A 12,828-nucleotide genomic window follows, 5' to 3' on the forward strand; every position below is an offset into this window, starting at 1 on the left:
TGGAAAAGCTTCACTTTTTAAACTGAACTGTAAAAAAATGTTTGATATTTGTATGAACAATAATTTGAATCATAGGAATCTGAAGAAGCTGCGCTTAGAAAATTGAAAGAACAAGAAAAACAGAATTCAACATTGAGCAGGTTTCTTTAGTTTTTAATCAATGTGTAGGAACAATTCAACCACATTATTGGTTCAGTAAGCGTACGTATTTTTAGGTATAAAGGGGCACTCATAATTCACTTTGTCCGTCCGTCCGTCAGTCCGTCCGTCAGTCCGTCCGTCCGTCAGTCCGTAACGCTATGGGGGAAATGGGATTTACTCAGCTCCTATAAAAGATAGAATGCTGAAATTTTTTGACAACATTCCCATCAATAAGGAGCACAATTAAGTATAAAACATCGATGGCGGTAGGACCGCTTTTTAGCAGGTTTTAGGCTATTTTTGTATTTTTCACATTTTTCTCAATATCTTCTGTGTTTATGATGCGATTTTCAAAATTTTTTCAGTTATAGATATCTAAATTAAATTTTCAGTCCTTTAAAGAAACCAACTATGACGGTCGGACTGCCTTTAAGCAGGTTTTAGGCTATTTTTGTATTTTTCACATTTTTCTCCATATCTTTGGTGTTTATGGTCCGATTTCTAAAATTTTTTTAGTTATAGATATCAAAATTAAATTTCCTGTCCTTTTAAGAAAACAACTATGACGGTCAGACTGTCTTTCAGCAGGTTTTAGGCTATTTTTTTTATTTTTCGCATTTTTCTCCATATCTTTGGTGTTTATGGTACGATTTCCAAAATTTTTTCAGTTATACATATCAAAATTAAATTTCCTGTTGTTTAAAGAAAACAACCATGAGGGTCAGGCTTCCTTTTTGCAGGTTTTTGGCTATTTTTAAATTTTTCCATATCTTTGATGTATATAGTCCAATTTTCCAAATTTTTTTAAGTTAAGGATTTAAAAATTAAATTTCCTGTCGTTTTAAGAAAACAAGTATGGCGGTCAGACTGCTTTTTAGCAGGTTTTTGCTATTTTTATATGTTTTACATATTTCATCATTTCTTTGGTGTTTTTGGTCCAATTTTAAAACTTTTTTGGGATATCAGTATCAAAATAATTTTTCCCATTGTTATGAGCATCTTTTATGTTATTTACTTTGATTGTCATCATTATACAAAATAAAACAGGGTTTTGTGTTTATTTTCTCCAATAAATCAATTAATAAATACACTTTAAATCTACTTGTATGTATTACCATTTATGATTTTATTTTTTGTGCTTCGCTACTTATGGATGTTGTCATCCTTGTTTTAATTTCATTCACATAATGAGTCTGATTAAACAGATTTCTTGAAGATAATTATTTTCTTTGGGAAATCTATGAATTCATTTTTGATCAAATCTTTTGTATGATTGAAATTTCTTTTAGGTCCTAATTAAAGAAAATAATCTTTTTTTTGTAAAACTTTTTTTCTGAGGTTGAAAGTTTCCAGAAAAATCCTTGAATTTTAATTACAAAGACATTTAAAAATTTATCTTGATATCGCTCCGCTACTATCTAGAATAACATTGTTTATTAATTTAGGAGAGTTGAGGGGCTGGAGCGCAGCGTCGATATGCTAGAAACCGCCAAGGCCGAGCTTCAGGCAGAATTACAAGACGAGCGGGCTAAGGTGTGTATTTTTATTTGTGATCATTTGCAGGAGTGTATTGTATATTTTCTATAATTCATCCCTGCATTTTTTTTACTTACTTTATTCCGAAGCCATTTTGTCTTAACTCAGTTTTTTTATGGTTTATTTAGATAAAAAAAAATCGGTAATTCTTAAGGATGTACAAAAACATCTAGTTATACATTATTTGTTGGCCTATAACTAGAACAGGGGTGTATATTCTGCACAAGATTCATATTTTTCCCTCCTGGTTTTTTTTTCCAGCAAAGAAGGGGAAGAAAAGAAAAATATTTTCAGAACTCTTTATTTTTTTTTATTATCCCCCCTCCCACAAATTATTTTAGTTTTTTCACCAAGGAGGGGAGAAAAATGGTAATAGTTATTTCTCGTATCGTATTATAAACGGCTTTCCGCGGATATAGAATGTACAATTATAAGATTAAAACTAGTTTTTTTAGCCCCGAGGTGCCGGAGGCACCGGCTAAAAAAACTGGTTTTAATCTTATGATTGTACATTTCTATATTCGTAGAAAACTGGATATAATACGATGCTAGACATAGTTTTTTCATATGGATGAGAACCGGTTCCTATCCACCGGATTCGAATAAATACGAGAAAATATGTTTTCATTTCTCTTAATTTTTACATTTATTTCTCCCAACAACATATTTATATTTTTTTATCCCCCCCCCCCCATAAGCAGGGCCAATTTTGACAATGTTTAGGCTAAAATAAAAAGAAGATATTTCCTTCTTTCTGTATGGTCATACCATTACTTATGTCTATTGTCTATAGGTAGGTAAAGAAGCATCTTAGTGTAAGAATGTATACTTATGTTTATTTATTTTTTATAGGTTATGGCTTTGGCAGGGCTCAGGGATGAAGAATTCACTACCAGCATGTCTGGCAGACGTAGGATACCTAATTCTAGGTAAGTTAGATAGATAGTTAGATACCTAGCAAATAGAAAGATAGATAGTTAAGATACCTACAGGGGTGTATATTCTGCATGGGATCCCCGGCTAAGGGGGGGGGAAAAAAATAAAAAATTAGTGGTTGGAGGGGAAAAAAATGTAAAAATTAAGAAAACTGAAAACATTTTTTCCATTTCCCCCCCTCCTTGGAGAAAAAAACTAAAAAAATGTGTGGTATGAGGGATAATATAAGTAAAATATAGAGTTCTTTAAATATTTTTTCATTTTCTCCCCTACTTGGAGAGAAAAAACTAGGGGGGGAAAAAAAATAAAAAATTTTGTAGCCGGGGAAAAAAAATAAATCTTGTGCAGAATATACACCCCTGGATACCTACCAAATAGAAAGATAGATAGTTAAATACCTAGCAAATAGAAAGTTGGGTATTTCAATTATGTCTGTGATAGACAGGACACCCAATCTGGTTAATTAGATAGATAGTAAGTTATCCTAGAAATAAATTGATGGTTTTACATTCAGTTGATAGATGGATAGTTTAATATTCATTGTACAGATAGATAGTTTGGTATTCAGTAGATAGATGAATTGTATGATATTCAGTGGATAAATAAATAGTTTGACATTCAGTAGAAAGATGGATAGATAGTTTGACATTCAGTAGATAGATGGATAGATATTAGATAGTTTGACATTCAGTAGATAGATGGATTGTATGATATTCATTATTCAGTGGATAGATTGATAGTTTGACATTCAGTGTATAGATAGATAGATAGATAGTTTGAATTCAGTGGATAGATGGATAATTATATCGAACACTAAATCCATTATAAATAAAAATTCAAATTCAAGAACTATAGAAAAAGAGTAGAACTAGATAGCCTTTATCTAATATTTATTATTTTTTCAGATTTATGAATGCGCCGTTGCCCCTGGCCAAGACCCCTGCCAGAAAACCAGCTGTGAACAACAGCACTGTCAGCAGTACACCAAAACCTTCCAAAACTGCTGCGGCCAAGAAAAAGGTTGAAGACAGTGAATCTGAAGGTAGGACTCATTGATATTCATATTCTTGTGATAAATGCAACTTAGATGTCTGTCTTGTTTTTACAAAAACAGCATGGTGACTATTTTAAAGGTGCCATTTGTGTGTTAATTATTGAATTCTGTATGTTTTATGGTATCCTTAAAAATAATGCTTACAAACATTTTTCTGAAAATGTTACTTTTATCAACACAAATTAGCCATTTTCGAATTAACTTTATGGCTAACATATTTTTATTGTATTCAACAAAAACAGTTAAAGGTTCTCTACTTCGAGTAACCCAAATGCACTTGATGTAGCAATCCTTTTAGCCAGGTGATGAAAATCTATTACAATCACATAACTGTATAATTATATAATATAAGTTTTTATTTTTATTTATCTACTAATCTATTTTTAGAAGATGATAATCTATCAGAATCTGATGATGATGTAGAAATTGAGTTTAAGAAGACAGGCAATTTTATACTCTCTTAAAAGGCTGACTTTATTTTTCATTTACTACATGCCTATACATTTTTTTTGCTTGCCCATAGCATTATGCAATGCAGCTTAAAACTAGACCAATGGCTTATGATTTCTTGCAGCAGTTTATAAATACACTTATTAAAAATAATCCTTATACTAAAGTAACAGGATGTCTGTGTATCTGTGTGTCTGTACCGAAGGATCTCGCTAACCGCTGAACCGATCAAGTTCTCCTTAACAGGGTAGCTTCTCATAGGTCCCGGGAAGGTGGGACACCCCCAAGCCCCTCCCCAAAAATTTTTTATTTTATTATTTTAACTAAAATTAAAAATTTAGTGGGGGCACCCCCCCCCCCCCCAAAAAAAAAAAAAAATTTCGCCCCCCCCAAAATTAAAATTTTTTTTAAAAATCCAAAATAAGAAATTGGGTTATTAAATTCGACTCTCTCCTTCTTAAGTGCCCCTAGAGGCCTCTAGGGGCGTAGCCGCTAGTCCTTAATAAATAAGTAACAGAATGTTTGTCTGTTTGTTTTTCATTGTACGGTCTTAACCAAAAGAACTCGATTTATTGCTTTGCTTTACAATGAATTTTTCTACCCACCCAAAGAGAAATATAAGGTTGTGAATTAAAATCTTCCCCCACCCCTCTATTTTTAAAATGACCCTAAATCTAAGATGTCTTTGGGGGTACAGTCGATCTTTTTTATTAAAGTATAAAAAAAAACTAGAAGTAACGCCGTCACCTGCAAAGAAGCGGGGCCGCAAACCAGGCGTCGGAAGTGCCACTAAGTCGGCTGGCTCCGCCAAAAAGACGCCAGGACGGAAGAAAGCGGCTCCTCCGTCACCCTCCCCCTCACCAACGCCTGAAAGTGACCTAGAAGATGAGAAGGAAGAAGAAAAAGAGGTGATTATAACTTTAGAACTTTTTGTACAATTATATTGTATAATAATCTACTATTTTCTCCATGTGACAGAGACCCTTTTATTCTGCAAGCAAATTGCTTTTGTTTTTCTTTTGTAGTGACTGTGTTTATATTTTCGACGCTATAAGCTGATTTTTAAAAACCCAATACAAAAACGGGACATGAATTTTTACATTTAATTTGATTAATGTAGGAGAATCCGTGCTTTTCCACATAGTGCCTAGCGAGTTGTTACCTACATCCCCCCCCCCCCCCCCCACAACCACCTTAATTAAAATGAATTAAGAATAAGTAATAGGGTGTTTTTTTATGAGCCTAATCCCTAAGGGACTAACCAAACCTGACCGAAAGTACTGAAGTAAAAGTACAAAGTACAGGTGTGTATATTTTCAAATTTGACCCTGCTGAGGGGGGGGGGGGGAATAAAAATATGTGGTTAAGGGGAAAATGTAAAAATTAAGAGAACTGAAAGCATTTTTTTTTTTTTTTCACCTTTTTGGTGAAAAAAACTAAAAGAATATGCGGGAGGGGGGATAATATGAATAAAATAAAGAGTTTTAAAAATATTTTTCAATTTTATTTCCTTTCTTGCTGGAAAAAAAATATGAGGGGAAAAAATAAAAAATTTGCAGCAGGGGAAAAAATGAATCTTGTGCAGAATATACACCCCTGCAATACCGACCTATTTTATACTACATAATCATATAGTTGTTTTTCACAAATATTTCAGTTGATGTACCAAAAAAAATAGGAAGCAAATATTTTAATTTTTAATAGTAATTTGTTTTTTCTTTTATAGGTGGTTAAAAAGGAGAAAGGAACACCTAAGGGTGGTAAAGGGAAGAAAGCACCTGCTAACGAGGACAAAACACCCGCAGCCACACCCAACAATATTAAAGCAAAGGGACGGCCGCCTGGCAAAGCAAAGAAAAAGGAAGAGGTATGTATGCTTTTGTTTTGACACTAAATAATTAAGAATAAGTATTTGTATTTAAAAAATCAATATTTTGAATATGACATTACGAACTTTCTGGTAAATTTTGGGAATATGACTAATTTTCACAGGAATCCTATGTCTGCAGATGTATCTCATTTTTTTAAATTTAGGACACAACCAGTCTTACATCATCCAACCGCACCCCCACGCCATCCAAGCGGACACCAACCCCTGTGGGGCGCACAGCCACTCCTCCTATCGCGTCAATGATTGTCCCAGCAAGAACTAGTGCTATTATTGCAAGGTATAGACATCTAGATATCTTTCTAGCTAGGTATTTATTTATATTTTTTTTTTTTTAATCATAATAAATTCATACAACGTTTATAAACATCCATCTTTTTCCATTTTCAATGGCTATATGTGTAATTCTGCCTCTTAAAATTATTAATTTATCAAATTTATTTATATCAATATCTTATAATTAACCTATAGATATTTATCATTCTTAAATAATCAATTTGTCGGGTATTGTCAGTTTCGTGACATCGCCTCTTAAGTGGCGTTTTGTCGTATTTTCACTGTAGATTTCTCCTATTTCTAGCCCCTTCGGGGTAATCATTAATATTTACCTAACCTAAAATAACCTATTAAAACCTACATTGAAAATTACGACGAAACCGATAATACCCTATTTGTCTATTTAAGATTACTCTGAAACTAGTAATTAACTACTTAATAATATATTAAGGTCTGCCACCCAGCAAGTAACCACAAAGCGCAACTCCATGGGTAAGCCCAAGGCTGCGACTCCAAAAGCCGCGCCGAAAGCTGCGGCTCCATCTGTCGTAGCCGCGGCAGCTGTGGCTGAAGTTAAGAACAGCCGTCGGTCCAAAGCATTCACTAACTTCAATGAGGATGAAGGTAGAATTATTTTCATTATGGCTTCGAAACCGATTAATATCCGCTGGATTTGAACTTGTAAGCTATACTGAAAAATCATGTACAGCATCGAACTAAAGACATTTTTCCATGAATATTGAATAAAGAATTATTGAATTGATACCAGTTTTGTTAGCCCGTGCTTTCTGCCCCTCCAAGCTATTAAACCAGTTTTTAATCTTATAAAGCTTTCTATAATACGATTTTTAAATAACTATTATCGCATTAAACTATAATTGATAATTGGCCAAGAGGCCGAAGGCCCTGAACATAAAAACTGGGATTAATACTTAAATTTTTACCTATTGTTTATTACTTCATACGATAAGTATTACTAAAAACCAGTTTGATCCAGCGAATATTAAAAAGATTCGTAGCCAAACTAGTTAAGGTCTATCATGGCCTTCATGGTTAAGCTTGATACTTGTGTACTATTTTACTATATATCTATCGTTTTATTTAACATTCTATCTCACTCTCTATCTATATGTTTTTCTATCAATCTCACAAACCGTCTTATCTATCTATCTTTCTATCCCTCGTCTATCTTACTATCTTTCTTTCAAACTTTCTCACTAACTAACTTGCTATCTATCTCACTAACAAATGTCTGACTATCAATCTCACTAACTATCTATCTAGGTATCCTTGGATTACTAGATGAAGTGGAAGACGACGTACCTGTTCCCTTCAAGAAGCGCAAAACCTCTGACTCTGCTGGCAAAAACAAAGCTACCCCCAAATCTGTCAAGAAGGCTACCCCAGGTATCTATCCGTCTAAGTATCTATCTATCTTGTAGATATTCATTAAAGCAAAGCTTTTCCATTATGGTCCAGTAAGGTTAGCTCTTTTCGTTAATTTATACACGTTAGAATCGATTTAAAACTTTGCATGATGATTACAATAACATTTAGGTACGATTTAGAAAGCGTAGCAACTTGAAATCGTTACCAGAAAGTTAGAACGTCCATTTAAAACAATATAATTTTTCACTTTTTTGACAAAAATATTGTATGTTGTAATTAACCTATTCATCTGATTTTTTCATTCTTTATGCCAACAAGCTTCAATGTTATAAACGAGGCATCTCTATAATCAAATCCTAAAATGTCCTTTTACTTTCTCCCTATATCCCTTCATGTATTTCTTTGTTTAATGATTTTTGTTTAGATTAGGTATACTTGATGTATACTAATCGAGATATTGTTACTTGTATGTTGCAATAGATAAAGGAACCAATAAATAAGGTCCATATTAGAAACCTAAATTGACGACAAATTTTCCCCTGTCAATATATTATATACACGTATTCTATTTGTATACTTGATTTCCTTTTTCTGAAGGTAAATCCAAGGGCCGACCTAAGAAAGCTGCTTCAGAGAGTCAGGAGGATGATGATGAAATTGAAGATGTTAAACAAAAAGAAACCCCCGCCAAAACTCCAAAAGGCATGTTATTGAATTTTGATTAGTTTAATTATTTTTATTATATTTTAGAGCACATAATTTTATGCCTTTATTAATCTTTTTATGGCTTTAAAATGGTTATCCCAAAAAACTTATTGTATGTGTTTATATGCAATTGAGCCTTTATGAGCCAGTATTTAATTTTGCTTCTTTCAGGGGGCGCAGTACCTGCTGGTAAGAAGGGAAAGGGGGGCAAAGGAGGTGTTGCAAGCAAAAAGGAGGCGACACCCCCCTCCACACCCACACCACCAGAAAAGACCACCCCCGCCAAGGGAAAAGGTAACTAAGATTTTTAATTTTGAGACGCATAGCTTCTTTTTAAAAGTAAAGCTTTTCTATAATTAGGGTCGGTTCGTCCGTATCGAATAGCTTTTTCGTTAATAAAGGCATGTTAGAATTGTCCTATCGATTTCAAACTTTGCATGGTGATTCCTTTAATAGTTGAGTATGATTTAGAAAGCGTAGGAATAGGAGTTTGTACAGGAAATTAATTTGGGGTTAATATGGAAGTTGGATCCACGGGCTTCCTATTACATGTGCCTAGTATTATTAGTTTCATTTTCCACTGTAACGGAGAACCATATCTGTTCAGCAGTTTGCTATACACACGCAGACAAAGAGACATTCTGTTACTTTTAGATAAAGTTCTATAATCTATTGATTTTATCTATAAAATTAATGGTGTTTATTTAGGAAGTACAACAAAAGCCAAGCCTGGCAGAAAACCTGCCGCAACACCCAAAACTGGCAAGAAGGGGAAAGGAGGAAAACAAGTAGAGGTAAATTTCTTCATATATCATATAATAATTACTTTGTCCTTAGCTACTAGGGGAGGGCGGGGTAAGTCAGGATAATAGCATAAAACCACCAAAGACAGTTGTGAAGCTTCAGGCATAAAATCTTACATAGGATGGACCACAAAGGTGGGGTAGTTATATTTTATTTCCCCATATGTTAGGCGTTTTTTGTCCATTTTAAAAAAAATTTCTATATAATATTATAACCCTTTTAAAGTTCTAATAGCTTTTTTGTACCTTTTATCTACTCCATAACTTGGATAGTCGTTTAGGAACTTGGATTGCCATAAATGTATAATTTACAACTATTACTGATAGAAGTTTCCATGTATCAAAAATGGTTTTTGCGTTTTCATCTGAATTCATGATTTTTAAATTTAGGTAGAAGAGGAAGAAACGCCCGCTTCTCCTGAACCCCCCAAAGCTGCCGCCGGCGGTAAAAAAGGCGGCGTCAAGCGCAAAAATTCTCTAGACTCTGTGACAACCAGTGAAACATCCATTGCGCAGCCGCCCAGCAGTAAAAAGGCCAAAGCAACGCCAGCCGCCAAAAAGGGTGGCAAAAAAGCTGCAACCCCCGCCAAGGTTGATTCTCCAGCGCCGCCACCAGCCGCCACAAAAAGCCCAGCGGCTAAAGGGGTCAAGGGCAAGGCTGCTAAAGCCGCTCCGGCTGCCAAAAAGCCACCGACTAAGCCAGTTAAAGGACCCGCCAAAAAAGCGGCTATCACACCAAAACGTCTGCGCAAAAGTAAGCGGTAAAACCGGCCATTTTTATTGTTGAAAGCAACGGCTTCCTGTTGTTTTTCGGCTCTCAAAAAGCTGTGCTTATTACCTGAAATTAGCCGCTTTTTAAAGCGGTTCTGGCTGCCTCAACAGCCGCCAAAAACTACATATTGAAATATCTGTATAGTTATTAATATTATGCAAGTGTATAAAAATGTTGTTCTACAACAAATTAAACTTATTGAAATTGTTTTTCATTTAGTGATTAAAGAATACTTATTATGTTCGTCTTTTAATGTATTATGTTAAGTATTCAGGAAATAAACTATGTAAACAAAAAAATCTACGCAATTAAGATTTGTTAAAAGTCCTTAATAGGTATTAACCTAGATGTTACTTTCTGAGTTTTTTTTTCAGTTTTTTAACACATATTGTAATATTTTTTTCAAGAACTTGTATGTTTTTTTTTATTTTTAATATGTAAATATTTAGCAATCCTTAGCATTTTTAATAACTTATATAAGAGTAAGAAAAGCATTTTTCAAAAATTCATTAAAATATTTTGAATATTCTTCATATCACATAAAGTTTTTTTAAACAAAAAAATGTATTTTTTTTCCTAGCAAAATTCATGTTAAAAATGCTCTTAAGTCACAATTTGAAAAGAAGTTATTTTTCAAAATCTCCCAACATATTTTAAAATGTTAGTAATTCATTAATAGTGAATATTTGTTAAAACTGTAATATCATGACGGTTGTTATAACTTATTTTTTATATTTATTATTATAATACGAAAATATTTTTAGTTTCTTCAATTCCTGTAAGCTTTCCTTACCATTTTTCTTAAAATAAAAACCTAAGAACATTTCATATTTTGTCCTTTAAAGTCGGTTCATCATAATTGACACATAAATGTTGTATTTTGTAAAGTAAAAACATTTTTTTTTATTTATTTTTCATGTGTTTCTTTTTGTTATTTTTTTTCTTGAGTCTCTGATTTATTTGTTTGATGTTATATTATTATCATTATATCATAAAATTATGCATAAAGTACTGAAAATTTTCATTAAACCTTTATATGAAAAAATAAGTGTTTTTATCTTGGGATAGAGTTATCTTTCACATAGAACAAGAAGTAATGGAAGAATCACCAAATTATGCCGTGTAAAATTTTCTCTGCTCGTGAAATGAAGCGAATGTGTTTTTTTAACACCTGTTAATCCATTTTTAAAACCTACCTACCTATTCTTTTTTTAATTTTAAAAATAATCTAGAGAATTTTTCAAAATATTTACATTGTAATGTGCATTTCTACCAAAATATCCTGCTGATTTTTGCGTGACGTCTTTCTAAATTGGTCCTCAAAGTTAGCCAAAAACTGCTAGATCCTTCGCAAACACTAAAAGCTTAGATCTAGTGTTCAAGGTTTAAGACTCCTAAAATAATGGATCCACAGTCCCATCCCTGACCCAGCATGTATTTCTAACTAGTTCGGTTATCATCTATTACCAAACAATTCTAAAATTAAAAAAGATATTTGCAGGCCTTCATATTTTACAGGGAGGGAGGGGATAATTGCTCTTAAAACAATCTGCACTTACCCCTCCCCTTTATATCAACCAGTTAGACTTTATTTTGTAAGGGGTTAAAAATTATTGTCTGTTGCCGTTTCCCTTATATTTTAGCAAGTCAAACAAGGAAAGGTTTTCTCATGGAAGGCTAAATTTAAAGGTCACATATTAATAATAAAATGGTAATTTCTCTTAAGATGGTGTTAATAACCTTCTCAAGTAGTTAAAAACCTGCCCAGGACACATGAAAAGCTTTACTGTTTAGGGAACCTTATTGGTTCAGTTGTGAAAATTATCATTAAATCCGTTTACGAGATATAATTGACTCTCGACTCTAGGGGTGTGGTGACTCTTTGGGCACAAGTCATCTCCACGTCTTTTTTGAACATACTCTGCATTTTAAAGTGCAGAGTAACGCGCTCAATCGCCAAGGGTATCAACTCCCATCAGACAACCAACCCTCCCTTTGATTGCACGACCTTTGTCTGAGAAGTCCTAACATTTGCATGGTAATGAGTTGCGCCTGTTTTGGGCCAAGGCATTTCCCCTACTCTAACTATTTATTTCGGGCATCTAAAATAGCAGCAGTAGGAACCATTTTTAACGTCTTCAGTTATGACGCGGTGTCGGACCGAGATTCAAACCTATCACTTTCCCGACGACGAGCGGCTGCGCTACGTGTTGAGCCACGGTCGCGGGTTTACTAGATATAATAGGACAATTACGCACACCTAAACATCCTGTTACTTTATTATTAAGGATAGGTAGTAGCTCTAATTCTGGGAAAGTTTCTTTTTAACTTGACATTTGCCTTAGGTAAGCAACAGATACTGTGAAATTATGTGTTCAGACATTTATGAGATCTTATATGTCATCTATGCACATCCTGTTACTTTATTATTAAGGATAAGAAGTAGCTCTAATTTTGGGAAAGTTTCTTTTTTAACTTGACATTTGCCTTAGGTAAGTAACAGATACTGTGAAAAGATAAGCACAACTTTTCTCCAGGGAATAAGGGATGTAAAATATTTTTGTTTACAAAGAGAAACATGCCTGTGTGTCATTCATGTACGTACGTTATTGACGGCTTTGATCATCAATAATACGCATTTTTTTATGGAATCGATTTTCTTGTGAGGATAGAAATGACACCCCAATATATATAAAAAAAAAAAACCGGGTATAGTCCCTTTCGTAACATAGCATCTTATGGGGCGATTCTTCGTATTTTTCTCATTTTTCTAGCCCCTGTGGGGGCTCTAACCCTGCGGGGCAATCACCTAACCCAATATAACCTAATCTAAAATAACCTATAAAAAGCCATTTTATAAATACGACGAATCGCCCTT

The 12,828-nt window shown here is 33.7% G+C and overlaps 1 protein-coding gene across 1 annotated transcript in view; it reads left to right on the forward strand.

Moving 5' to 3' along the window:
• Nucleotides 1–10,705, forward strand: part of LOC145327622 (uncharacterized) — a 46,927-nt gene extending 36,222 nt beyond the window's left edge. Inside the window, exons 28-41 of the mRNA XM_080171161.1 lie at nt 74–140; nt 1,587–1,674; nt 2,530–2,606; nt 3,519–3,655; nt 4,055–4,111; nt 4,850–5,025; nt 5,844–5,984; nt 6,152–6,285; nt 6,733–6,905; nt 7,566–7,688; nt 8,268–8,372; nt 8,547–8,669; nt 9,084–9,169; nt 9,569–10,705. Coding sequence (XP_080027287.1) covers nt 74–140; nt 1,587–1,674; nt 2,530–2,606; nt 3,519–3,655; nt 4,055–4,111; nt 4,850–5,025; nt 5,844–5,984; nt 6,152–6,285; nt 6,733–6,905; nt 7,566–7,688; nt 8,268–8,372; nt 8,547–8,669; nt 9,084–9,169; nt 9,569–9,943 — 1,862 coding nt within the window. The 3' untranslated portion in view covers nt 9,944–10,705. The remainder of the gene's footprint in view (nt 1–73; nt 141–1,586; nt 1,675–2,529; nt 2,607–3,518; nt 3,656–4,054; nt 4,112–4,849; nt 5,026–5,843; nt 5,985–6,151; nt 6,286–6,732; nt 6,906–7,565; nt 7,689–8,267; nt 8,373–8,546; nt 8,670–9,083; nt 9,170–9,568) is intronic.
• The last annotated feature ends 2,123 nt before the right edge of the window (nt 10,706–12,828 follow it).

The sequence above is a fragment of the Acartia tonsa genome, chromosome 9, assembly GCF_053477335.1.
Source record: "Acartia tonsa isolate MP-2025a chromosome 9, ASM5347733v1, whole genome shotgun sequence".
Taxonomy (NCBI): Eukaryota; Metazoa; Arthropoda; class Copepoda; order Calanoida; family Acartiidae; genus Acartia; species Acartia tonsa.